This window comes from Strigops habroptila, chromosome 5, assembly GCF_004027225.2.
Source record: "Strigops habroptila isolate Jane chromosome 5, bStrHab1.2.pri, whole genome shotgun sequence".
Taxonomy (NCBI): domain Eukaryota; kingdom Metazoa; phylum Chordata; class Aves; order Psittaciformes; family Psittacidae; genus Strigops; species Strigops habroptila.
In genome coordinates this window covers 33,531,847-33,559,617 of record NC_044281.2, presented here as the reverse complement: position 1 = coordinate 33,559,617, position 27,771 = coordinate 33,531,847, and the positions used below count along the sequence as shown (strand labels likewise).

Genomic DNA, 27,771 nt, shown 5'->3' with positions numbered 1-27,771 from the left:
ACAAAGATACCCTAAAATAAATCTTACGTATTTGTAATATAATGCACTAACTAAACCCATGTACACAATTAGGAATCTAAGCATGTTGCATATACATTTGCACGCTTACCTAGAAAGATTAATACCCTAACCTTTACTTGCTTGTTTTTATGTGCCCATTAAAATGAGCTTTTTGATACATAAGTGCCACCTGTAGGAAATAGCAAAGTATGTTCAAGCGCAGTCTTGTGCCAAATGAGGCACTGAGTTCTGTATCTGACATACCCAATATAGGTGCCTCCTTCAGAAATTTAACCATGTGTTGTAGGAAGCAATGACTCTATGATAGTGGCTTACTTGACGAAGGTTAGTTTGTAAAGCCAGATGTACAGGAAAGTCGTTGTTTTCCAGTGAAGCCTATTCAAAAGGGAATTAAAACTAAAAATGCTACATTCTTCCATTTGCTTGTCTGTATGACACTGTTCCATAGAAATTGAGCAGTCCTTATCTACAGTATGCTGAACCACATAGAATCTGCAATGATTAACACGGAGTTAACAATTATTTGAGGTAGACAAACATGAAGGATTGCATTATTTATCTGTTTTCATTTCTTTCTAGTATTAATAAAATAAACATGAAAAGGTGTCTTAACTAAAGAACAGTCTAGACTCCACTACTATAAACACAGTTCAGTTTCTCTGGGCAGTGAGCTAGGCGTGAATGGATGGAAGTGCACATTATATCATAATCCAAACAACAACAAAAAAAAAAAAATCAAAGAACTTGCAATGCAGCTATGAAAATTATTACTGAAAAGACATTTTTAATGCTTTCTGAATTTCTTGAATGTTTCAAGAAAAATAAAAGATCTTACAAAAATCCAGCATTTAAAATACTGAATCTGCCTCAGACAAAAAAATCAAACTATTCAATCATAACTAATTTGTAAAAAATGACTGAGAAAGTTGGACTGACTCTTCCTATGATCATCACCTATAACAGTTATGTTCCAAAAATACACTCACAACAAGGAAATAGCTTCACTAACTCAGCTGTACCATTCACCAACAGAGTATTTCCATTCCTTGGTATATTTACCAGGTAACATATATTCCACACCCAAATCATATTTTGCACCAAAAAATTAGGAGTTATTTTTGATAATTCAATGTAAAATGAGAAGATGAGAATAATCTGGTATATGAACATAAAATATATGCCACTCTACAAGAAAATATTTTTTCATTGTTTGACTATCAGTTTCTCTGTCCAGCTTGTCAGTCATAATTGTGCATAAACAATATTACTCTGTTCCACTACAGTCAGCTCTCAGTGTGCTTTAAGCATGTAAATTTGTTTTGGCTGTCCCACACCACCACCTTACATTTATCTGGTTGCTTCGACCCAGATAATCTTTAATATCCGCACCTGCAACTCTAATCCCAAACTTCACCTGTTCGGCGGTGCCTCCCGGGAGAAGGGCTGCCGCTGGCTCTAGGGCACTGCGGTCCCCCGGCTGCGCGGCCGCCTGGCACGGCACAGCGCGGCACGGCACGCCGCGGTGCTGTCCACGGTGCTGAACCGCGGGGCCCTCCGCCTCCCGCTCCGTCTCCCCCCGAGCCCCATTTTGCAACTCCCAATGTCGTTCCGCTCCCCGCCTTATCGCTCGCACAAGCGACAGGCAACAAGTTTCGCCGTTAGCCCCCGCCAGCCAGTGGACTCGTTCGTGTATTTTAAGCACAGGAACTGTCCTACGATACAAAGGAGTTTGGAGCCCACCAGGGCCACCACCCCGTCTCCAGACCAGTGCTCCCGGCAGCGCTTGCTCTAGCTCTCATGGCCTCTCCCAGAATAAACCCCAGCGTCCATTCCTGGCAGGGGCAGCGTTGTGCAGCAGGCTCGCCCAGGGGTAAACGCACTGCAACGCGAGAGATGGCTTAGGGAGCGGCGGCTTTCCCTCCCTTCCCTCCAGCAAGGTGCAACCTTCTCTTTTTCTTTTGTTCTCAGTGGCAAGAGGGTGGTGGCGGCGGCGGGAAGGGTGGGGAACACTTGAACCTACAAATACATGGGGGATGACAAAGGACCATACGCCGCGGGGATTAATTTGCATTAGCATCCATGAGGGCAGCAGCATCTTGCGTCTACAGGGATTAGCCGTGCCGAGCCTGGACTTACCGTCCCTATCGCAGAGCTGAATCGCCTCCAGGCTCAGGTTCTTGATCACCTCTTCGCAGGGGCTAGTGGGGCTGTTCATGGCGTGCGCCAGGCGCGGAGCCTCCATCGCGCCTCTCGCCGCTCCCTGCTGTCGCGCCGCCGGGTCTGGAGCTAAAGCTGCCGGCTCCGCGGCGGGCGGGCGGGCGGTGCACAGCCGCGCGGGAGCGCTTCCCGGCGCCGCCCGGCTCGGCTGGGCTCGGATTTGTCACTGCAGCGAGGCGGGGAGGGGGCAGCAGAGAGGCGCACTCAGCGCGCCCCAGGCACCGCGTTTAAAGGGGCCGCCGCCGCCGCGTCAAAGCGCTCCCTTCCCCCACTCTTCCTTATGTAACGGCGGCGGCGAGGAGCAGTGCCGCGAGCCCCTGCCCGGCCCTTCCCCCCCTCACCGCCCGCAGCCCCCGGTGCGCGGCGACCGTTAGTAACGGCCGGCGGGAGGCCCCTCCGCCGGGCCCGGGCGTCTCCCGAGGCGCAGCGGTGCCGCCCGGCAGGGGCCTACGCGGGGTGAACCGGAGGTCCCGGGGGCCAACCCCCTCCGCTTCACCCTGCCGGCTCCAGGCGCGGCTGCCCGCACCTGTCCTGCGCGGCGCGGGCGGCGCCGGGCGCTTTGGTTCCAGGTTACTCCAATAACCCGAGAAGAGTCGCATCAAGGCAAAAACCTCAACAACCCGGGGACAGTGATTGCCCTTTCCCGAGCACGCAGCCCGCCGCAACTGCTGCACATGATTCGCACTAAACTGCCAGGGCTGCGAACGTCCACTTTGATCCTTCATGTATGCAAGAATTTGGACGCAGACAGACTAGCCGTTGTTAAATTGATAAGAAAAGCTGGCAGAAGGTTATAGGTGGCAGGACAGGGTAAAGTCGTTTCTGGCTGTGTGCCCTGCACACTTCCCTCCTGCTCCTTTTGTGGGAAGGAGAAATAACCCGCAGTGTATGGTGCTATTTGTACCAAGCTTTGGTGAAAAGTAAGGGTGGGGTTTTTTTCGATCAGGGAAAAACAATCCCATCTTGATTAGCAGCTTCAGGAACAAGAACAGGTCTAGAAAAGGAGAAAAAGTAAATAAAGAGTAAGAGGAGAATAAACTGAAACTTGTGTGGCACTGCACCATCAGTGTGTGACAGCTCAGCTCCACTCCTCCCACAGATCTGCAGGCTGGATGAAGGAGCAGCCTCAGCTTTGGGGGCTGCAGGAGCACAGCGCTTTCTCCAGGTTACAGACTAACTTCGGGATCAAGCTCATCGTGCTGGGATGATATCACCACTCGCCCGATAAAGTGGTTTCAGCCCATTTCCTACCACAGATTACAGTAAGCATTCCTGGTACTTCTTTGTTGTTTCACTAAACCAAAATTGGCACCATTTGGCCATTAGTTTTGAGACACCAGCACTGGCAGCATTGAGAAACACCATTTCATTGCACACAGGTCCCTGACAAGCTTGGGGCTATGATGTTTTTTGGTCAGCATTAACTGCCAGCAAGTCCACAGAGTCCTAAAGCTGCCATTTCCCATTTTGGAGTCCCAAGACCACCCAGTCTCTTCCGAGTCTAATGTGGCAGCAAGGTCCATGCACTGTCAGGTGTTTGTCACTCAAAGGTGGCTTTCCACTGGACTTTCAGATTATTCTATTCTTTATGATGGTTTCTAGGGATGCTAATCTGAGGAAATGAGCTCTGGCATTACCTTTCACAAAGCCACTGCCAAGTGCTGCTGCCTGAGAGAAAGAAACAGGTTTTAGGAGCCCTGACTCCTATGACACCTTCAAAAATCTGTAGTGCAGCATGGGGAGAAAGTGCAACACTGAGCACCCTTCCTGCACTGTCTACTCTTTGCCCCTTCCCTTCCTCACTCATGTTCTATTTTTCCTCCTCTGTGTCTCTGCTATTTTTTCGCCATGAAGGAAAATGTGTGCAGAGAGATCAGGCAGAGGAGAAATTTAATGAGTGGGAAGGAAAACTAAAGGAAGAGAAAATTAAAAGGAAGCAATAACAAACAGGGAGGGAGAGCATGAGTCAATGAGGAGGTGGGAGGGGAGAGGAATGTATGAATGAATGTACAGACAGAATGAGGACAAATGTAGAATCCGAGAGGGAAGAAATGAAAGCGGGTGAGACTGCATTCATCAGGTTTTAATTTTGGCTCTGAGAAGCATTCATTCCTTGCATAGAAGCAAAACCTTTCTCCTCGATATTGCAACTGTTCTTAGCACACAGTCATCTCCTACGTAAGGCTGGAAAATTTCTTTCTCTGAAGACGGTGTATTTAGTCTCTCAGCCTTATGTTCCACATTCATCCCTTCCCACAATGTGGCAGACCTTTCAGCAGCTCACACAATCTTGTTACTTCTTTGCTGTAACATTGTATGAAGTCCATTTGAAGCAGACCGTATTCTTGAATACTGAGAGAATTCCCATTTTATTCTTTCTGCCTCTATTTTATACACCTTTCTCTCCTCTGCTTTTTATTCTATGCAACTGAAATAACGTTTTTAGGAACTGATGGATTTTGTATCGTTCTTTGAAAGCAGATGGTTTTAGGGGTGTTCCTATTCCTCTAAGGCCTCTCATTTCTCAGCTGCCTTACAGCAAGAACCCCTGGCTGAGCTATACCTATTTATCTCCCCACACCAGTACCCTTTCTTTTTTTCTTTTTTTTTTTTTTTTTTTTTTTTAAGAAAAGACTGGTTAAGTCAAGTCTACAAATACTGTCAAACTTCAGTGAAAGAGTAAAGCAATGTTTTCCACAGCTCTGCTTTTCTAAAGCAAGAAACAAGCTAGACCTGCCTGTGACAGCGTTTTGCAGAGTCACACTTCAGATTTCATGCTTCCTTCAGCCAATCACTACTCCCATCACCTGGGCTAGGGCTCAGCATTTTTTAAAGCTTACATTACTCCCAGATGTGATTCCATGCAATCACTCAGTGGTGAATTTAGTCCTAGGTATTTCAGTCTCAAAGCACACGATATTCTCTTGATGTTTTTCTTACCTGAAAGAACTGTACTCTGCTTGTCTTAACAAGGAATAGCATTGTCTGAGGCACAAGTTGCGTTTGTGTTAAAGGATGACAGAGTCTTAACATATAATCAGAAAGTTTGTTATGTGACAGATTATCCCTGACAGTATTTAGCAAAAAATGTCACATATCACAAGTATGGGTCAACATTATATAATGGGAAGTCTGCCAAAGGCAGGACAACATTAGAGACAAGTGTCATGTGTTTAGAACTGCAAAAGCTTGCAAAGAATTTGCCACAACAGCAACCTTTCACACTTCCAATGTTTAGCTAAATAGATAACCAATTTCTGTAGTTCAATAAGAGTGTCTCTGTTATTACTGCAACCTCACATAAGGAGAGAGAAGCAGCATTTTCCAGCACAATACACATACCAGGAAACATGAGCTGTGACACACACCTCTTGCCTGGCTAGGTTCAATGGCCTCAGCTCTTGTGCCTTAGCCTGGCATTCACAGCCCCCCAGGTAGGTCACTGAGATCTTGCTGCAGAGCTACCATTCTACAACAAACGGGCAGTGAGGCTGCTAGCCAGCTGGAAAGGTGTGTGGCTTCTTTCTTACAAGCTACAACCTCATTCAAGCCATAAAAGCGAGAGGAAAAGGTGCTGTGTGCTCCTCTCCTCCCCACAAACCAGCCCACACACCATTACAAAGTTCTGTCCTGCCTTTGTTGCGCTCCATTTTGGGAAAACTGCTCCACAGCAGCAGCAGAGTACAGAACAGAGCTGTAAGGCAACCCCATTCTTCCTATTTGAAAATACTTTTGTATTTCACAGTAGCAGGCTTTTATTTGCAAGTTATAAAAGAAACCTCCTTTCTCAGACTTCAGCAAGACTCAGTTCCAGCTCTTCCTTCCCACTTGGGAATAAAAAAGACTTGTGTTATTGCTCAGTGGAGTGTGCAAGCAGAAGGCAGAAAGGCTACGGACAGTTTTCAGGAAAGAAAAACAAGGGAGAGAATAAAGACAGCCTTCCCCCCCCCCCCATTAATATGTCACTTTTGAGGAGAAAAGCAAAATATTAAAGGACAGATAAACAGAAGGGTCAAAACCAGTATCCAGCATTTTGGATCAGTGCTAAAAGGAGCATTGACTAAGCTTAGCAACCGACTCCTGAAGTTTCATGGAAAAAAATGCTTTGCAATTTCACAGTCATACTTTGTCTTCAGTGGAGATGCCAAGTGTTTCAAGCATGCTAAGGCACATACTTTCAAAGGGCTGTGTGTGAACTGAAGTAAAATCCACACACTGGTGTCAGAAAGACAAAAGAATATTTAAGACCTTAAGTGAAAGCCCTGTCTATGTATACTTAATGTACAGTGTGACACAGCTTCCTTTTCTATGTGGAGACAGACTTTGATGTATTACAACTTCGAGCACTGGGCATGGTATGTCACAGGGAACCTCTGTTTTTTTCCTCAGATAGCAAAGCAGGAGCTTCCTCAAATACTTAAACAAGGAGGATGATGGCACAGGTCTCCCTTTTTTCTCTAGGAAAATCCAAGCCAGAGCAGCAGTGCTTAGTCTTAGCTCTGGAGTGAGTCTGTCCCTCTTCCTCCCACTCTCTGCAAAGAAAACAAACACAGCCAGGCACCCTGACTCTTAAGTCTAGCACTGAGGCTGTAGCTCTCTTGGAAAGGGGTCTGTCTGCCTTCTGTTTTCTGTTTTGATGCTGCTCACAGTGATAGGAAGCCCTCGCTGTATCTGGTAACTCTCCAGTGAAATGCATGCAGTAGTTCATACATCTCAAAATGTCTATCCTTCCCTGTTAGGAAGACTTCATTTCAGCAGCTGCATTCAGTTCATGCATTCAGGCTTTTCTTGCAAGGCCATAAAGCATACTTTAAAACGTCAAAGATACAGTATTTTTTTTACAATAAGGGTGGTGAAACATTGGAACAGATTGCCCAGAGAGGTGGTAGATGCACCATCCCTGGAGACATTCAAGGCCAGGCTGGATGTGATTCTGGGCAACCTGATCTAGTTGAAGACGTCCCTGCTCATTGCAGGGGGGGTTGAACTAGGTGACCTTTGAAGGTCCCTTCCAATCAAAACTATTCTATGATTCTACGACAATTGTGAGGTAATCTTGTGACTTCTGGTGCTAGGGGACCTACTCATGAATCTGTAGGTTTTTGTGAAGTATGACATGAAAATGGCTTCTGTATGGGGAAAAGCTAGTCTGCCACTCGGATAAAAAGATAATTGGTCTGTGAAAATGGCAACCAAGGGGATATGTGATAGAGATTCACTAAAGCACAAGTAGCGCAAACAGGGTAGCCAAAGTTTGACTGTTTGCCAAGTCTCCCAGTATAAGAATTAGTGTGTGTCAATTGCAATTAATAGTAACAAGCTTCAACAAATGGAAGGAGATGTGCAATTTATGTTAGAGTTGTAAGGCCAGACGACAGTGTCAGAGCTAAAAGTTTTCATTGGTTCAAGGAGAGGCTGGAAAAGTTAATGGAAAAGAAATCCTTTAGAGTTACTAAAGCCACAAGTGATTCTGAGTCCCTAAGCTGAAAATTGTTAGGAACTCTGGTGAAGAATTAAAGCTGTTATATACACTTGTCCTGCTCTTCATCTTCTGTAAACATCTATGTGTCCCTGTTCGTGGCAAGGGTTTTGGAACCAGATGATCTTCAAGGTCCCTTCCAACCCAAACTATTTTATGATTCTATGATTTTCAGCCACTGCTAAAGAGACTACTGGCCTAGGTAGGTCTTTGGTCTAATCCAGCAGAATTGAGGAAATACCCTGGTATCTAAGCCTTCATTCCTCGACCCACAACCACACTGTCCTCATTCGTAATGAACACTTCAGTTTATGGAGCCCTCCACCTGCACCAGCTGGTGTGCAACTCCCAACTTCCTCCGAGCAATGTAAACAATTAAAAGGCAATGTTCCTCTTAGATAAACAGAAAGATATCAAGCAAATTATCATTTTATTAATGCTATTTATGGTGCTGCTTTCTGAATTTAATTTTTCTGATCAGATTTATAAAGCCTGAATAAGTATTTAAGAAAGAAAAATTCTTTCATAGACAAAAATATGTATTTGTAGCTTCATAAAATTTATTTGTTGCCTAATGGGCACAAAGTACTGCTAATACTCAGCATTATTGTTTATTAATTTGCTTTTAAGTTTAGCCTTGCTTTATTAGATCCATAATATCCTTGGAGAATAACAAGAACCTTCTGTGTTTCCTCTCTCCAGTGCTGTTAATCATTCTTCCTACTTAAGTAGTTGTTTTCACATTTAATTAGTGCTTTATCCTCCAGATATCGGACCATATCTTGACCTTTAAAGGATACTAGCAGCCACTTATCCTTGACAACGTTGACTGCTGTTCAGATTTACTTTCCATCTACAGTTCAGTGGCCAGCATGTGATCCCTTTAAGTGAATTTTGGCCCAAGCTGACTGGTTTCAGTAATTCCCTTAAGACATTATGTGGCAGAACCTCAAATGCCTTTGCAAAGTCTTGATGCCATTCTGTACTCTACTGCTGGCTTAATCTTAAAAAGAAGTGGAGGGATAAAAGTTCTAATTTGTCTGGTTTAGTTTACTGTAGTACACCTGTGTCTTATCGGGGTCTCATTATACTATTCACCTTCATATGAATACATTTTCCCCTTCTGCTTTAACATTTCGATTTGGAGCCATGCCCATAAGACAACAGTTTCCATAGTTACTCTTAATTCAATTTTTAAAGACTTGAGACATGCTGACACTTTATTAGTCTCCTGCTACCTCCTCAATTCTCTGTGTGCTTTTTTTAGCAACTAGTTGTTCCATCATTTCTTTAAATACCCAAAGGGACACCTCGGATGCATTTGTTCAACGGATGATATTTTGTTATATATTTCTCAGTTACTTTTTGCCAGCAGTTCACAATTACATCGATAATTTCTTAACCAAGCAATTATTCAAAGGTTAATCCTCTTCCCAATAAACTTCATGGCAAAAGTCCGATTAGTTTTAGTGGGAATAAGAACTGGTCTCAAAATTTATCTCCTTATTACAAATTAATTACAATTAATATTTTCTTGGTCAAGTCATTTTGTGCTATTGCGCCTTCAGGACTTGTAATACAGTCTTTTCGTATTATCTTTAACCTATTGGCAACTGTTTCAGTGTATCCTCATGATGTCCCTGTTTTTCTCATGTGCACTAAACTTGGAATATAAAAGCCTGTTTTGGTGGCCCTCCAGTTTTCTGTTTCCAGTGCAGTTCATATTTTACTTTTTCTTGCTTAAGTAGCCCACAGTGACCCGTTCTCTCTCCAGTGTTGCCCATGTTCATGGGAACAAGACACATTTCTGCTGGCTTTCCATTACATTACCTTCTCAGGTCTTTCTTACTGCCCTTCGACTTTCCAAAAGCACTTTTCTTAAACTCTCTTGACTGATCCTGTGAATTAGATTTTCCTCGTAATACTACATCCTTTCATTGGATGATGTCAAAACTCCTCAAAGACAGCCAAGAAAGAGGTATGGTTCAGTAATATATAAAGTTAATTAAGAAAGTCTAAGTGACTAGTTTCTCAATGTCATCCACTTATCTAGTTTTCTTATAATTACATTGCTTTAAGCTTTTTGTATAAGCACAGAAGATGGTCATTCCAGATTAATGTTGCTGCCTGACAGCTTCTGTACCATCAAGATATGATATGAATGAGGTGATATGGCAAGACAGGAAAGACACCATTATCTTATCCCCCACTGCTATCATGAACACAGCTAATCAACTGCTAAGGAAACAGGAGGAAAATTATGTTACATGAATGAGAGGAGGAACACCCAGACATTCCCTCTCCTTGGCTCAGAGCCTGGATGTGTAGTGAGACTAGTCTTAAATTTCACTCACTTGACTCATAGTCACTTACTACAAGCTCTTATACTGTCTTTCAGATCTATGATTATTTAAACTGTGAGCCACAGTTAGAATTTCACAAGGAAATACATTAGAAAAAGCAATTAAGAGCTGGTTTTTACATTGGTTTTGCTCTGGTAGGAATGTATGCCCACTTAGCACCCATATACATGCAGATTAGATAGAGTACACAAACAGACAATAAAGTGACCGTTAGTTTATAGCACTGTTTTGTCAATAACATCCACAAGCATTTTAATTAAACCATGTTCTGCTTTGAATGATGTCCTATCATCGCTACTTGTGCTTTGAATATATGGCAGCACTGCAGTATGTTATTTATTGATATTATAGCAATCCGTACAGATTTCCAGTTGCTGTACATACACAGTGCCTCAGAGTGCTTAAAGTCAGTGGAGGCATTCTGTGAGAACCTTGAAAATCATAGAACTGATTCTAAAATCTGTTAGGTACTCATTCACTGCTCCTGGGTCTTAAACCAAGCTGCACAGGAGGATATCTGCAAAGGCCACCTTTAGCCTAAGGAGCTTATTTGCCTTAGGATCTTTCCACAGCCAGTGGGGAGTTGTAAAATCCTCAGCAGAGTGTCTCAATGGGAGCTCATTGTAGGCGTTCTGAATGGCCCCAGAGGAAACACTTTCTATTGATTCTAAAGGAAGCTGGGAGGGTAAGTATCCTGAGGCTAAATTTTGTCTTTGTGAATACCCCCCCGGATTATTCTTATATGTGTTTGCAACAGCCGTCGCTGATAACCTGCAGCATGTTCTGGAATGAGAAATGAAAAGAGCAAATAAATACAGCAAAGTTCTCTCCCCTAGGCTAATATCAGCCCCTCACCTCCTTGTCCAAAGATCAGGGGGCTTAATCCACACATGCTCACAGAACAGTGCTGGTTGCAAAGCCGAAAAGTAGTCATTTATACAGGCACATCTGCTGCCTAATGACAGGGGTCTGACAGTGGCTCCTGTGTGATGGAATGTGGGTCTGTTTCAGGCTTGCCTGATCACCGCTTATCTGTGACCTGCTGAACTCACTTCAAAAGCCCATCATCAGTAAATTCTGTCTCTCTAATTTCCTCTTTTCCTTCCATGCTACATGCTAACCTTATAGGTTGCATGAGCTTTTTTACCAAATTTACTAGAGTTATTTCTCTATTTTTTCCCATTTAATACTAGTATTTTTCTTCTTAATTCTCTCTGTTCCTATTTTCCTCCATTTTTAGTCTAACCTCTTCTACTCCCATCTGTATCAATGCCAGTTTCTGACTAATATATTTCCACATAAATTCAGTTTAGACACTGACAGTACTTTTTTCGGTTTGACCACATGACATACACCTGTTTATTCCTGGGGAAGGGAAGGAAATGAGGTAAAGAATAGGAAAAAAAATCCAAACAAACAAACAAAAGTGCTGTCTGTGTTAAAATGGTTGGTTTTATTTAGTGAAATTGAATTTTATGTGGTTTGTGTGGCAAGGTTTTGGTAGCGAGGGTGCTACAGGAGTGGCTTCTGTGAGAAGCTGCTAGAAGCTTCCTCCATGTCCAATAGAGCCAATGACAATCAATTCCAAGATGGACCTGCAGCTGCCCGAGGCCAAGATCATAAGTGACAGTGGTAACACCTCTGGGATAACAGGTTTCAGAAGGGGAAAACACCTGCACAAAACCAACTTCAGCCAGAGAGGAGTGAGGATATGTGAGAGAAACAGCTCTGCAGACACCAAGGTCAGTAAAGGAGGAGGGAAGGAGGTGCTCCAGACACCAGAGCAGAAATTCCCCTGCAGCCCATAGTGCAGCCCATGGTGAAGCAGGCTGTGCCCTTGCAGCCCATGGAAGCTAATGGGGGAGCAGGTCACCTGCAGCCAGTGGAGGACCCCACACTGGAGCAGGGGGATGCCTGAAGGAGGCTGTGACCTTGTGGGAAGCAGGCATTGGAGCAGGCTCCTGGCACTGCTGGAGTCAGGGAAGGAAGTAGAGAACTCAGGAGTGAAACTGAGCCTGGGAAGAAGGGAGGGGTAGAGGGAAGGTGGTTTAAGATTTGGTTTTATTTCTCATGATCCTACTCTGATTTGATTGGTAATAAACTAGTTTCCCCAAGCCAAGTCTGTTTTGCCCATGACAGTAACTGCTGAGTGATCTCCATGTCCCTATTTCAACCCATGAGCCTTTTGTTCTATTTTCGCTCCCCTGTCCAGTTGAGGGGGGGGAAGTGATAGAGCAGCTTTGGTGGGCACCTGACATGCAGACAGAGCCAACCCACTACACAAATTGTCTGGTGTCTTGTCTTTAGCATAACTATTTACAGAGGCATTAGTCAAGAAAGCTGTTTGTATGGATTTTATCAAGTCTCATAACATATTCCTTGTCATGCTGGGAATAAGGATTTGTGCATATAAGTGCCAGAAAAGTTCTACAACGGCAGCAGAGCAACAAAAGTAATTGTGTAAGGTGGAGCTATACAGAGTTCTGTACTTTAAATGCTAGTCACCTAGACTAGTCCTACTATTTTGCGTGGGCAATAGCTACACTTCTACAGTGTATTTCCTTAAATTTTTAGAAGTCACTATTCTTTTAAAGATATTTTATAGCTGTAGCTCCATCAAATTAATTTAGAGGTTGCACCAGCCTAATTATACAGATGTGTACAGTGATACATCTAATGTCATACAAAAAATGAGCATAATCCCCCCTTAAATTCTGTGTACCATTAAACAGCTCCTGCCAGGAATGAACTGGTCCTGGTGTTAAGACAGTACTGAAACCTGTGCATATTTCTGGAGCAGAGCCAAATATTCGTTTATAGTAAAAACTCTAGCAACGTGTTACTGCATGTGTGTTTACATTCATAAAATTATTCAAGCAAAGTTATTCAGAAAAGGCAGATATGGCAGACTGAGCCTAAAGGGAGATGGAAAATGGAAATTCTTTAGCACCAACCAAGGACTATTCACATTTGCCTAATAGCGCAATAGAAATTAGTGCCAGTGGTGCTAAATTATATCCAAATCCTCCATTCCGTGCAGAGACTTTGAGACCTGAGCAAAAATGCTCTGTGGCACTTTTTATCACCTACCCGGTGGTTTTATTCTTTCTTGGACTAATATATCACTACAAACTAGGGGGAGCAAATGAAGTATAAATCAAGTTAAGTCAGAGGGTTAATGAGATTAGCAGTTATCAGACCCGTCGGCTATCTATAGCCTGACCACTAAGTCTTATGCCATCAGGAGTTAACAAGGCTATCAAAAACACCAAAAATGCACATAACTGGCCTTTACCTGAATTACAAGCAAGCCTTCCTGTTTCCAGCACAGGAGCAGTGATGTCCAATAAAAACACAACAGCAAATAATTCAGGGAGAAAACACATGAAGCTGCTCCAACATGTTTTCAAGGCTTCTTCCGTGCTTAGGAGGGATAAGAGATGCTTACCAACAAACAAGACACAGCTGTGAAAGCAGATGTTGGTCCCCCCACTCCCCTCACCACGTAATTCAAAACTACCTTCTTAATTAAAACTTGCAAAAACTGATCTAACAAAATATTCAGTGAACATGATGGTTAACATGGGAAAACCAAGCTGTCTGGGTCTTAGTTTCATTTTGGTGCACAGTGCTTCATCATTTGAAGCCATGCCATCTAGAACTTATGAGAACAGTTGTATCAGCAAACATTATTGAATAGCAGACAGTTTGGACAAAGATGCTCACTCCCAATGTGCGGCTGTTTGGTTGCAGAAGGCAAATGACTGGGAGGTGCCAGGAGTGTTAATACAGAAATACGAACAAGCAGTGGGATTAGACTACAGTTGGTTTGGGTTTTCAGCACTCATTAAAATGACTGTCTGACAGCACTGTCTAAGTGGAAATATTTTGCAAGCTTTATGCAAACTCTGAATTCATCTTCGAGTAAAATCTCCTTCCTGTATCTTGCTGGGAAAAACACTTTATTGACAAATATATTCAGATCAAAATAGATTATGCAACCAGTTTTAGAGAGAACATATGGTTTTATCCCTATTTTCTCATTTTAGATTTCTCCACCCTCTCCAGGGATGGTGGTCTGAACTCCTTATCCTGTCAAACTCTCACTGACCTCAACAGAAAATTGCTTGTCTCAAAACACAGCTGAGCAGAGCAGCCAGCTGCCTCTCCTTGAGCCAGTTCCCAAACTGAGGTTGCAATCCTGTGTGCAGCTGCAAGGCAGGCAACCGAGAGTGGGGTCAGTTCTCCAGCCTATTATGTGCTGGTTCTACAGGCTGTGAAGCAAAAGCTTTGCTTCAACAATGATAGTGGTATCTTCTTTCATTGCTTTTAAATTGTTTTCTCCTCTCCCTCCCCCTCAGCTAGCCATGGAGTCTTATTACTGCTTGATCCATCTGAACCCTAAGGCAAAGTTTTCAGCACTGGGCACACTCCTACCGAGTTTAGTATGAATTATAAAGTCAGGGCATCCAAACAGTACATCAATTCCCTTCCCGCAGGCTGTCTTCATGAACACTTATTCATCTTGAAATGATGGCAAGCTAAGAAGCCACATAAGCTCTTAAGCTTCCCTGATCTCATGTCACAACTTCAAGAACAGCCAAAAGAGAGAAGGAGAATGTTCAGAAAAGCATAAACCCCAAAATCATAGTCAGAAACATTTCTTTTGCTTCAACTGTTGTTAAATAAAGAGATCACTTCCTGCACAGGTAAAAGGTAACAATTTGTTCTGCTATATAGCTTATAACAAATTTTGATTCAGTCCAACATTTCTGTCATCAAAGATTATTACTGTGGTGTCCTCCTTGTTTTGGCAAAGTAGACAGAAAAGATTCTCTGCATGCACCCTTCTACAGACTGTAAAGGAGGAGAAGCAAATAGCAGAGATATACATCCCTCTTCTTTTGCGGGAGGACTGTTGGCTGTTTCTGACAAACAGAATGTTGTTCTGGCAGAGGCATATCTTAAAAATTATTTTTTCCTGTCATTAAGTTTAGCAGTATTGGTAGCCTTTACAAAGCACTCTTGTATTTCAAAGATAACGTTACCACAGAACGCTAGCTGTGCATTTCCAAAAAGATGAAGCAACACACATCCTTGAATCATGTCTTCCAGGCCTGCTGGAGATCAGAGAGGTTTGCACAGGGGAGCAACTAAGTGCAAGTCACTTGTAATGTTCTACTTGCTAACGAAAGAACAGACACTGGCGGCAGGCTGGGCTGGAGCTGCGGGCACACACCACTTGCTATGCCTCATTTCAGAAGTATAGCATTGCTTTCCTTTCTCTCATGCCCTCTGCCACACACCACCAAGCAAACAGGAGCATGGAACAGCTGACCGCTTCTGATGCCAAGGCACTGTATGCGGTGGACTGTAACAGCCTGTGCTCGCCAGCACTTCTCAAAGAAAAGGAGAAGACAATGTTCCTCTCAAGTCTTGTGTGAAGTCAGGGAAAGGAAGCCACTTTCTGTACTCTTTAGCCTCGTATGGGGGCTAAGCAGAGGAAGCCAGATTTGGGAAAATGTATGAATAAGAGACCATGACAGGTTGTTCTCTTCCACGCAGCACAGCAATTGCAGGAGTGCTGTCAGAGCCACACCACCAGCTCTTTATGCCATGTTCATATGGTCTGGGAAAGTGGGCAAGATGGAGGCACTTGCACTCTGATGCTGTTTTTTCCCTTCCCAGGGCACAGCACAGTGGCTGGGATAGCCAAAGAAGCTCACGTATGGCAGAAGTACTCTCAAAACTTCTTTGCCCTTCTCTTCCCCAAAGTGCTTTCTCCTGCTCGCTCTCGTTGCTTACCAGTGGTTTCTAGGGGAAAAGAGAAAAAGGACGAACAGCAAGGGGCAAATATAACTTGCCATTTCCAGAGATGACACAGCACTGCTGCAGGGACCAGCAGAGACATGCTGGTCATGCTCCTTTCCACAAGGACAGATCAGGGACACACAAAGAAATAATAACTCTTAGGGGTGAGGAGACATCCTGAGTACCTGACATGTACACCCCAAGTGAGTATCCCCTCCGCATGCTGCCCTAGCTCTGGGTCTGTAGGATCCCTGAGCAGCAGGAGGCTGGTGGAGAGAATAGACTCCACACATTTCCATTATTCAGAGGCAGTTTATCCATTGTTTGAGGACCTGCCCAGGTCAAGTTTGATTCTATTTTCAGAACTGCGTAATGACTGTTGATGACATCTGAACATGATTGGCAGCAAGCATTGATGAGTACTGTGAACAACCGGTTTCCAAATGTACAGCCACATGTTTCCTTTCTGCTCCAGGCGGCTGATATCTATTGATGGTAGTTTCTGTTTAATATAGTAAATTATTTTGGAGATTACATTCTTCTCTTACGCAATCTCCTTATGTAAGGACTGAGGAAAACATGTAAAAAGCAGAATTTGAAAAGCAAAACGGCAGTGGTTCTGGAGCTCAACACAGGTATTGACATCTTGAAAGTTTCTTCTGAATATTCAAAGCTAGTATAAAGCCAACAGAAATAAAATTCACCCTCTTTTAAATGTAAACAAGAAACTTAAATAAGAGTTGTACCTCACACAGAATCCTGTGCGATAATCCACTACCTGGATTATCCACTAGCTAACCAGCAGTTCAGTAAATGAAATAGGAGGTAACTAAGCAAGTAAGTTTTAATCCAAAGTAAAACTAAACCAAAACTGAACAAAAAGCTCCAGAACCTAGAGTCTACGGATTGCAAATGGGTTGTTCCTGGACTAGATTGCTTTTCCTAACCAACCACCACGTGGTGACACAAGCTGTCTGACAATTTTTGCATGCTGATTTATGAAATTGTGCCATGCTATTCCATTCAGTCTCCTCAAGTGCTGCATCAGCAGCTCCTGCTGGAAGTATATTGCTTGTTCTCCTGAGGAAGAGTACATTCATTCATTATTGCTCATTCCTCATAACTCATGCTTGTAGTAGAGAAAGACAGAGGGAATGACTTAAAATGCTTTAAATCCTGATGGCAGAGAGAGGAGAATGTAAAAGAAAAGACAGAGAAGGGAAAAGAAACAAGAGTAGCAGAATAGATAGAAAATGAGGAAAGGCTCTTTTGTACTTTCCATTCATATTTATTACTGTCAGCTCTATTCCCCTTTTTATCTTCCTTTGCTATATCATGTGCCATACTTCAAGCTATTTATGTTGTGCTCATATAAAATGGCAAAAAGACAGCACATGCAGGACCTGAAATACCAGAGAGATTAACAATGTTCATGGGTGGAGGCTGCTTATAGTAATGTGACAATATCTCAACAAGTTTCATACTTACAGGAGAAAAGTCAAAATCAGGAGAGGGTCTGTCCTGTCTTTACTTTTGAGCATGAGGTATAGAGGGCTCATAGATTTACAAAATTCAGTAAGTGGTGGACATTTTCCACTGCTTTTAGATGAGATTTGAATCGATTCTGAAGAGAGCTGAGGAAAACACTGGAGAAAAAAAATCCAGCAGCATTTGCTCAAATTTTTTTATGAATTCATTTCAGCTGTGTTCACTTCCTTCTATGTTTGTCCTTCATATACATTCTAATGAACAAATTTGCTGGTGATGAGACTCACAGAAACTGAAATCATTATGCAAATTATCTAGTGAAGAATTTGGAATAATGCATTGGTAAAGGCTGGATTCTTAAAGATAGAAACAACTAATGAAATTTCACCTCTGCCCAGTCACTACACTAGTTACAAACAAAAGGTCTCATATCTATTTGTTTGTTTTTCTATTAAAAAATCTATAATTCTGAAATTAGCATTAAAATGTTTTTCATGCTGGACTTTATCAGCCTCTCAAATGGAAAACACAGTCTAAGCATGCATATTTTATGAAAAACTTGTATTTTTTTCTGTTTGCATTTTTTCTTTAAAATGCAAAATATTGGTTGATGTGTATTTCCTTGGCAGGAAGATCAAAGCCAAACTTGTGGAAAAAAGTTTCAAGCTCCTGACGTTGGTTCCGTTTACAATGAAATACCACAGGCAGAACAAACCCAAACACAGCACTTGCACTCATCTTCTCTTAAGCCCTGCAGAATAGCTTGGAAATACAAGGTAGAGAGAATGTCCAAAAAGAGGGAAAGTAAGGAGGAAAAAAAACAAACTAGGGGAAGATATACTATATGTTGTTTCATGGGGGAAAACCAGTAATGACATATAGATCATCTGACTAGATTCGGTCAATGAAGAAAATGAGACTTTCCCATGTTTATTACTGAATTACGGAATGTGAGTAGAGCTGTTACCACAGTGGCTAATGTTAGCCCTACTGAGCTCTTTGGCTCTGTTGCTCAGTGCTATTGCACACACCAGTGCTAAGTTTCCTGCCTTGCTGTCCTAAGCCCAGCAAGTGAATCTGTTTGTGCGTCCCACTGGTGCAATATATGCAACCAAGTTCATCATACTTTTGACAGACTCTTTGAGACCGTTCTGGAGACCTGGTAACCCACAGTGTGCAGATACATACTTGACTGAAATTTCTAAAACAAGTGTTCTTTGTGAGGCAGACACAAAGAAAAAAAGATAAAAAATCAATGGTTTTAAAGCATTTTGCTATCATAACACTAAGAAACACAGAGACATGGGGTATTTCGAGAAGCTGACTTTCTGCTCAAAGATATCTTTTCTATTCACAATTTTCTTTATATCTGCAATTTTTATAACATTCTCATAGTGCTCCTCCTCCTTCCACTTGCTTTGTTGTTTTCCATCGTAAGTAGTAAGCTGGCTGTCTGGAGCTCTTCATTCACTGTGACATCAGGTACTTAAGCCTAAGGCACCAATGTCTTTCAAAAGGTTGCACAGAGTGGCAACACTTTGGTTCTGAAGATGAAATGCACCAAGGCACCGAATTCTGAATTTCAATTATTTCTTGACCTATGCTGGCAATTTGCACTCTCTTTTCCTCCACTCCTATGAGGGAGACATTCAGTTATCCAAATATGTATTTTGGACACAAATATAGCTTAGTTGCAAAAATAACTGAATGTATATGAACAGCGGACCTTATTTGAAACTGCTCTGTTCCGTATGTGATTGATTGCCTCCAGTAAGGATACTTAAATGAAGCTGAGCTATTTGTGTTGGAGGCAGTGGCTACAGAGCGGTATCATTTGCCAGTCACCAGATAGCTGAGCTTTCTTAGTGCTCTTCTGTACATGCCTCAGCAGACATTATAATTTTTAAGTCACTAATACTGCTTATCAGAATTCTGACGGAAGAGTTTTTCTCTGCTTCTGCAAACTTTTTGCTTTTCCTTCTGTGCTCATCACGGTTTTCCTTCTACCCCCTTTCAACCCTCTTTTGCCAGGTTCCCCTTTTAATACATTAATCTAATAACATAGCACATGCAATATAAATATTTTTTATTTATAGAATAGTAGAGTCATAGAATAGTTTGGGTTGGAAGGGACTTTCAAAGGTCATCTAGTCTAACCCCGCCCTGCAAATGAGCAGGGACATCTTCAACTAGATCAGGTTGCCCAGAACCACATCCAGCCTGGCCTTGAATGTCTCAAGGGATGGCGCATCTACCACCTCTTCTGGGCAACCTGCTCCAGTATTTTACCACCCTCACTGTAAAGAATCTTTTCCTTACATCCAGCCTGAATCTCTCCTTTTTTAGTTTTAAACCATCACCCCTTGTCCTATCGCAACAGGACCTGCTAAAAAGTCTTTCCCCATCTTTCTTCTAGGCCCCTTTTAAGAACTGAAAGACTGCAATAAGGTCTCCCTGGAGTCTTTTCTTCTCCAGGCTGAACAACCCCAACTCTCTCAGATTTTTCTCGTAGGAGAGGTGCTCCATCCCTGTGATCATTTTTGTGGCCCTAATATATGTGGCCCATAATTATATGTAACATCTATATAATTGCCAAGTAAGGAATAGAGGATAAGGAAAAGTGTAAGGATAAGATATCTCTTATGAAGTCCCCTAAGACAGACATTATGTTATTTCTTCTCAGAGTGATAGCAAGAAGGAAGTTCACTGACTTTGACACAGAAAGATCCAGCCCAATTAGCCTCAGTGGACCAGCACAGAAGGATTTTCAGAGGAAGACATTCTAAAATGACATCTAGAACTTGACAGCACTGTATTTCAATGCTGAATAGAATAATTAGTTTATACCTCTTATGACACTATCTCAAGAAATTTAAACATAATATGCCCTGAAACTATGAACAAATAATTTGGCAAGGATCTGGAGGAATGTTTTTATGTGCATCAACCCCTGAATAAAGGAATGAAGTTATCAGAGTCTGAGCAGAAGCCCTGCTACTTTAAGAGATTTACATGTGAATGTTTATTTCTAGACTTTGCTTCTAAACTATCAAATATGTCCCTAAAATAACTTTACACCAAAACACAGACTAGGTCAGAAAGGAATATTGGCAAACACCATTGCAATGTAGAGACCCTTCAGGTTTCTCTTAAGAGTAAACAGTTTCACACAACTAGAACTGCTGAAAGCATAAATTATGGCCTACTCATGTTTCATCTTTCCAATAAATGTCCTACTGAGAATAATAAAATATTGGATATCAGTGGATTATAACATCAGGAGTTTTGAGAGCATTCAAAGAATGGCACTCCAGAAGAGCCCCTCTTGACTTTTTACACAAAGAACCATTTTGGAAAGATATTGGAATGTCATTTAGATATATTTTGATATTCTGTATTTCTATTTCAAAATATCGAAGTGGCCATTAAGTTCTGAAAGGATATAAATCAAAAGTTGCAGGTTTTTCTCCTCACAATTTGATGATGAACACCACCACAAATGTGATCTTTACATGCTTTTTGTTCATCACAAGTATATAAAGTATAAAATCAAAATACAGGTTCATGGACAGGGAAAAATTATTACATAACCATAGAAATGGCATGCACTCAATTAATTGATTTTTGTTGTTGTTGTTATTTAAAAATGACAAGTGTAACTATTAGAAAATCATGAAACATATCTAGAAGTAAAAAGGGACACAAATTCAAGTCTTGAATATGCCCTTGCAGCATATTTTGGAGGGCAGCAGGCAGAGTCCATCTTAGATTGGAGGTAAATACATCTTATGATGAAAAGTTATCAGAAATGATTGGCACCTCCACTTAGTGCACTCAAGAGGCGAATGCAGGTCCCATGCTTTGGCTTTCTAGTAAACATACCATCATGGGCTGGAGCAGGACGGTCTAACCATGGCAAAAACCATGTGTGTAGTTAGATACAAATGCTGATCATAGAAGTCACCTTATCTTGTTACAGAGAAGCACCATGCCATGGGGACCCTTCTGTAGTTGCATATTTCTATACTAACTTTAACAATGTGTCCTCCAGCAGCCACTGCAGAAACCCACTCCTTTGGTAGGATGAGTTCCTGTGTAGCTGCAGGAAGACTTCTGCACCATTACAGCTAGGAGAATAGCTGTCTGCCATATGTATTGTATATAAGTGCTTATTTTAATTAAGGTTTAATCTCCTCAAACTCTAATCCTTGGTTCTCTTTCCTAATATCCCACAGACCACTCCAGGGTATTTTCTGGCATTGAAAAATTCTTAACTTTGCTGGGTTTGGTCTAGTTTGATAGGCTTCTGTGCCTCCATCTTCATCTTTTATTTTCTGACAGAAGCCTACTAAATATGTGAGGCAGAAAAACACACTAGTGTTTGAGCATTAATTGGATGCGAATAGCAATTTGTAGATTTGAGGAACAGCAAAGGTGCCGCTAGGGTGTGTAAGTGGGAAGCTGGCACAGTAGCTTTTGCCAACATTTGCATCAATGTGGGAGTACAGCAATATGGTAGCTGTTAACATTGCACTCAGTAAATATCTCATCATATGTGAAGATATGACTAGCCTTTTGGAGGAAGAAGCTGAGTATTCTCTGCATCCATGGCAGGATTTTATGTATAATCCCAGCAAGTGTCAGCAGGCCTTCATAGGTGCTTAAATACTGTACACATAAAATTGCTTCCTTGAAATCTAGCGTATAGGGAAATAATGACATAACAGTGAAATAATTCACACGTTGAATTATCCAGAGAAAAACAGTGTAATGCTCAACATGGAACTTATTCTCAACTGACTCAAACCCAAAGGAAAAACACGCAGGCCTGCTGTTGTCAAGTACACATGACAATTTTTGTTACTATGAGACTTGGTTTCTATGTGCTATATATTTGTGCATCCATAAAAAGAAACCACTTAAGTTATTTACAACTTTTTTTTTTTTCCCCTCGGTTACAAATAGGAAGGGTGTTAAAATTATTGTTTTAGGACCAAGGAAATTGTTTCTGTTTCACACAAATTTGATGCATTTTGTAACTATTGGAGTTAAACAACAAAGACAATATTGTAGATAAAAATGGCACTAGACCTCAGTGGGGAATGTTTATACAAGTATTTCTTTCTATGAGGTTTTCCCCTGTGGATCTCTTACAACCCTTACACAAAGATTCACTACATTCCTCTCTTAGGAAGGAAAAAAAGCTGGTGTTGGGTTTCTGTCTTCTAGTCATGTTCTGTTTTCATTTTGCCATAACATTTCTCTCTGTGAGGAGTGTGCCTACCCTTCTTCACTTTCTGTGCCTTGGTCCACCACTGCTGCTCTCCTGAGTTTCATCCCTAAGACAACTACTAATTTTAATAATTCCCAGAGCCCAATGCTCTATACTTATGCCAGATATGTTCCCTTAGAAGAAAGTTCTCCACAATAAAAATGTATCCTGACACCAATAACTGAAAGATCACCATTTGGAAGAACAAAAATCACTGAGATTTTCAAAAGTTTTGTCTGTGAAGCTTCAAAAAGGTTGATTTATAGACACAAATAGCAACAAACATGGAACTGGAGCAAACTCAAAATATATACTATGACACTTGGCTTGATCCTTTAGTTAATTTAATTGACATTGAACACACTAGATTTAATAAGGTGATGTAAATTGTTATTTATTTTCAAGACCTATGAAAATTCTCCAAGTTAATAAATTCCTTATTCTTATTTCTTCCTACACTGTCCACTAGTATCTTGCTGCTAGCATGTACATGAACTGCAGAGTAAGCATGCTTTTTAACACTAAGAAATTCTGAAACAAATGCCACAAAATGACTTGTCAAGCCAGTAGTAAAACTTCCTGGCTATGCAGGTAAAGAAAAATTTCCATTCAATAGTAATGGTTCTTATCCACTCTCCAAACTAGCTTCCAAAATGAGGATTCTACCCACAGAACAACACCCATGTTTTTTTACATTCACAAATCATATACTGTCTTTTATGAAAGAATTTAGGAATGTAAGGTGGTGGAGGAAAAAATAACAGTACTGAATGACAGCATTGTTTCAAACTAAAATGACTTATTAAAAGTGCTTTGGCTACTACAATGGACAAAAATCTCTTATATGCATAGAATCATAGAATCACACAATGGTTGGGGTTGGAAAGGACCTTATGATCATCTAGTTCCAACCCCCCTGCCATGGGTAGGGACACCTCACCCTAGACCATGTTGCCCACGACTCTGTCCAACCTGGCCTTGAACACAGTCAGGGATGGAGCATTCACAGCTTCCTTGGGCAACCTGTTCCAGTGCCTCACCACCCTCACTGTAAAGAACTTCTTCCTTATAAGTTTTATATTTTCACATGCAAATACAAGAAAGGCCATTTACACTTTTTCACTGAAAAGTCAGTGATTTGTACATTCCCTAATAACATACTTTCAATAAGCCTCATTAATGTAGCTATTTGCATTCACGGTTATTGTCACAAGCATGAAAAAGGAAGATAATGTTTTCACCCTATCTCTTAAGCCTAAAAGCTTGATATCTGTATCTGTAGAGAAATGTCAAACTGTAAAATTCCTTCACATCAAAAACCAAACCACAAAATTTCACCTGAAGTGAAGATCCTGAAATATTGCTTCAGAAAGTGAGATATCAGCAGACTGATTTCAGCAGCAGGCAGCCAAGAAAGACTATGAGAGACGTGGGTAGGATTTTTACCTCTCAGCCCACTGCCTGAGAGGAGTGAAGAGCTCATGGGGACAGGCCAACCCCAGGAGGGACAGAGGAGTGAGGAGTCCAACCACCCCCCAAAGCCATCACTTCTCTTCCAGCTGGAGACCAAGGCTGTATTGTAAGCTGCTTCATTGGTATTTACTGAAGAAGTTAGAAGAGCCTCCTGCAGACATCACCAGCCTGGTTGGATAGCAAAGCTGAGGGATGAATCTACTACTTGTTCTCTCCTAGGGTTTCCAGTGGGAGATGGATGAGGGAGAGCCCCATTAGGCTGAATGTGTACACTCACACATTGCTCAGAGATGGATGAGATGCATCACTGTATCTGCTGTTGCCAGCTCTGATTTCTCTTCGAGCACATACTTCCTAGTAAGTCTGGTTTGTAGCCAGTCCATGGATAGAGATCCTATCCTGTATACGGGGTTGTATGTTTTGTGCATTTGGTAATGACAGAATAAGGCTTAAGCCATGGCTGTACTGGCCAGCTGCCTGCAGCGTGCCTTCGAAGTGCCAAAAAAGTCTTAGGAGAAATGTCAATAGGGAAATACTGTAAAATAACATTTTGTATAGAAAGTACTCTGCCATGATATATACAGTGTTATTTTGGGCAAATTTTCTTAATCAGTAAACAATCTTTTATCAGAATAAGGGCAGCTGGTACTTAATGCCGCATGTAACTAGCTTTCCAACAAGAATTAAAATTAAAACAAAAAACAATCCAAGCATGCAGAACCATGTGAGATTCATGAAAATGGAAGGTTATATGCATGAATTTGACACAGAGTGCAGAAAGTTTTGAGAAATTTATAAAGCCAAGTACTATTCACTCTTCATTTTGCAGTGAACCACTGCTCGGTGGGTTTTATAATCCTAAGGGGACTTAGGTTTTGCTGAAGCAAAACCACTTCAGCTGTACAGTAAAAGCACCTATTTCTCTAACTATGTGCTAAAATAAATAGTCTGACATCCCACTCAGTAGAATAGACCATTCTGGACATACATAAATAAATAAAATTCCACTCAGAAAACAAACAACAAACAAACAAGAAAATGTTTATCCTTGAGCATCTGGGATCCAAACGCATTCAAGTCCAAGAGAACAAATCATATTTGAGCTTTGTCACACACTAAAGAACAGGTCTAACCATCCCTTAAGAAGAGGACACCATCTCTTACATCCTCCTCCCAAATCACATGCATGTATTCCCCTCCTCAAAAAATAAATTAAAAAATTTATTCCTTCCATGAAAGCAGCCTGTTCCCTTTTGAACAGATGGGAAACCTGGTGGACTGGGATGCAGTGAATCCCTTACTTGCTACTATCAGGCAGGGAAACATTTCATTTTGAAAGCTGTTTTCAGACAGCTTTCATGGCTTAGAAAAAGATCAGCAATATCTTTGTAGAATAATACGATTTTATATTATTAAACTCTGGAGACATGTGGGAGCCAGACAGAAATACTTGCTATAAGCAGAGTAAAAATTTAAAGAAAAATGGACACTAGATTTGCCCGTTCAATGTGGGTATTCCCACTCAAATCCCTCAGTCATTGAATACTCATGACTGCATCAAGCCTTTAACTCCACAATAAATTCTCCTTCTGCTCCCCACATCACTATTCCCTACTTTCTGCACATGTGAGCTTTTCACTGAATCTCATTTCTCTGCAAGCAGTGGGCCATGTTCTTCCAAGCCCTTCCATCGTTTCTTTGCTCTATTTGTCACATTCTTCTCCTAGTTGCACAGCTCTTTGCTAGTTCCCATTCCTCCCTCCTTCCAGTCTCCGTCTACCCCAGGAGTGTCCTACCTTGTGCACAGGGTGACTGGCTGGAATCCTTGATTGAGGAGTCGCCCTCGCTCACACTGGAGATGGCAACTTCTCTGTGGGCTCTTCCCCTCACAGAGAGTTCCACACTATCCTCCTGGTGCTCCTCCCCCAGCTCCCGCCAGTCTTCTCATCTGGGCACAGAGAAGAGAGGTTTTGTTGAAAGTTGTTTTGGGGCCCCATGAGGGGAATGGTCCTGCCCACTCTGGACACCAGCCAAACACGAAGGACTCCTGACATGAAGGGTAATGCTACTAGTCCCATCCCAAAGACAAGTGGGTGTGAGCTTTGAGGTCTGAAGGCAGCCTGCCTCCCAAAATCCCTTTACAGCCAGCACTCCTGGTGACCTCCCTCTCAGTACGTATACTCTCCAGTTACCAGAACCGGGGAGGGTGACTGCACAACCAGGCTTCCCCTGCCACCACTGTCATCGTATTTGCATGGCAGGGAGATGATCGGGCTGCCTTTGTGGGGCCCTCTGGCAGGAGCCCAGCAGCATTTCTGTGCCACTGCTCACATTGTACTGCAGGAGGATAAACATGGGCTTGTCCACAGCGCTTTCAACAGTTCTGGAGGAAATCCATGATTGCCCAGTGTCAAATAGGCTGGGGCTGAGCTAGTTTCTGTACACCAGCTACTGTCTGTTTCCTAATTTCTTGTCTCTTGTAGGAATATGGAAGTTTGCCGGTATCAGAGAAATAAGACAAGGGAATATGGTGGGATTGCGATCAATATTCTTACCCAGAGTTTGATGCTACAAAATTGTCTTTAATATTCCACTGTTTCTAAAGACACAAGCTGGACAGTGTTTAACATTTCTCAGGACCATGCCAAGGTGCTACAGAGGTAGCAGAATAAGATAAATGAGGCGGAAAATATGTAATGTTTGAGAAGAAAAAAAGAGGGCTACTAGTATGAGGAGAAAAATTATTTTAAAACCAGAAAAGACCATCTCAAAAAATTCTCTCTTTACCCTACAAATATTCAAAAGCATAAAAGATGTTATCAGCACTCTACTCCCTCCTGCCTAATCTCTCTTTGACAGGGAGAATAATCCTAGAAAATGTAAAGACAAGATCTTTCATCTACCTAGAAATCCTAATACCCTACTGCTAGGCACTATAATTGAGCTACCAGAGCATTACGCTGACTTTGCACAGATTTGAGTAACCACATAAACTTCAAGGCCTGAGAACACAATAGATAGATCAGAAAAAAAAAGCAAGGTTGGCACTCTCCAACGTTTGAGATCTCTAGACTCGAAAAATTTCCCCTGTATTTCCTGAACTTAATGCATGGACTTGAAAGCCCCTGGCCTTCCTTGTTGAGCATTCTGCCTCCTACAGCTGTAACACAGGTACTGGTCTAGTCTTCTGCAAATAGTGGATGTCAAACTTCCCTTGGGCTGCACCATGTACACACCAAGAGTTAATGTCGCTTCTACAGTATACTCTGGGAAAATTCCAGTAGCTTTAACAGAAGCTGGTGTATGGGTTATAACCTCAAATTGTGGTGGGTTTGGTTTTGGTTTTGTTTGGGGGTTTTGGATTTTTTTTGTTTCTCTGTTATCACTCAGGCAGAGTTCCTATGAGGAAAGCCATTCTTGAATGTAGAACCTGAAATCTAGAAAAGCATAGGTGTGCAAGCAGGACCTCCATCTGGTCTTCTTTTCCTGTACCACAACAGAGACAGCAGAGGCCTGAAGCACACATGCTAACATATTGTAAGATAGTGCTTTAGTTGTCTGTAAAACAGAACATGGCATTTCATAAATAACCCCTTTTCCACGAAGACAAAAGGCAGGATTCTCCTGCTGACTCTCCCAATGCTGCA

The 27,771-nt window shown here is 41.9% G+C and overlaps 1 protein-coding gene across 2 annotated transcripts in view; it reads right to left on the bottom strand.

The window, feature by feature from the left end:
* The window catches only part of PHYHIPL (phytanoyl-CoA 2-hydroxylase interacting protein like), a 58,643-nt gene extending 32,578 nt beyond the window's left edge, over positions 1-26,065 (bottom strand). The window contains exon 1 of one of the 2 annotated variants that reach the window (XM_030487338.1): positions 25,921-26,065. Coding sequence is in view for 1 of the 2 variants with exons in the window: in XM_030487337.1 (XP_030343197.1) it covers positions 2,158-2,263 (106 nt within the window). In the remaining variant the exon portion in view is untranslated. Of the gene's footprint in view, positions 1-2,157; positions 2,407-25,920 lie in introns of those variants that run through there. The other variant, XM_030487337.1, reaches the window with a different exon arrangement.
* Between the last annotated feature and the right edge of the window lie 1,706 nt (positions 26,066-27,771).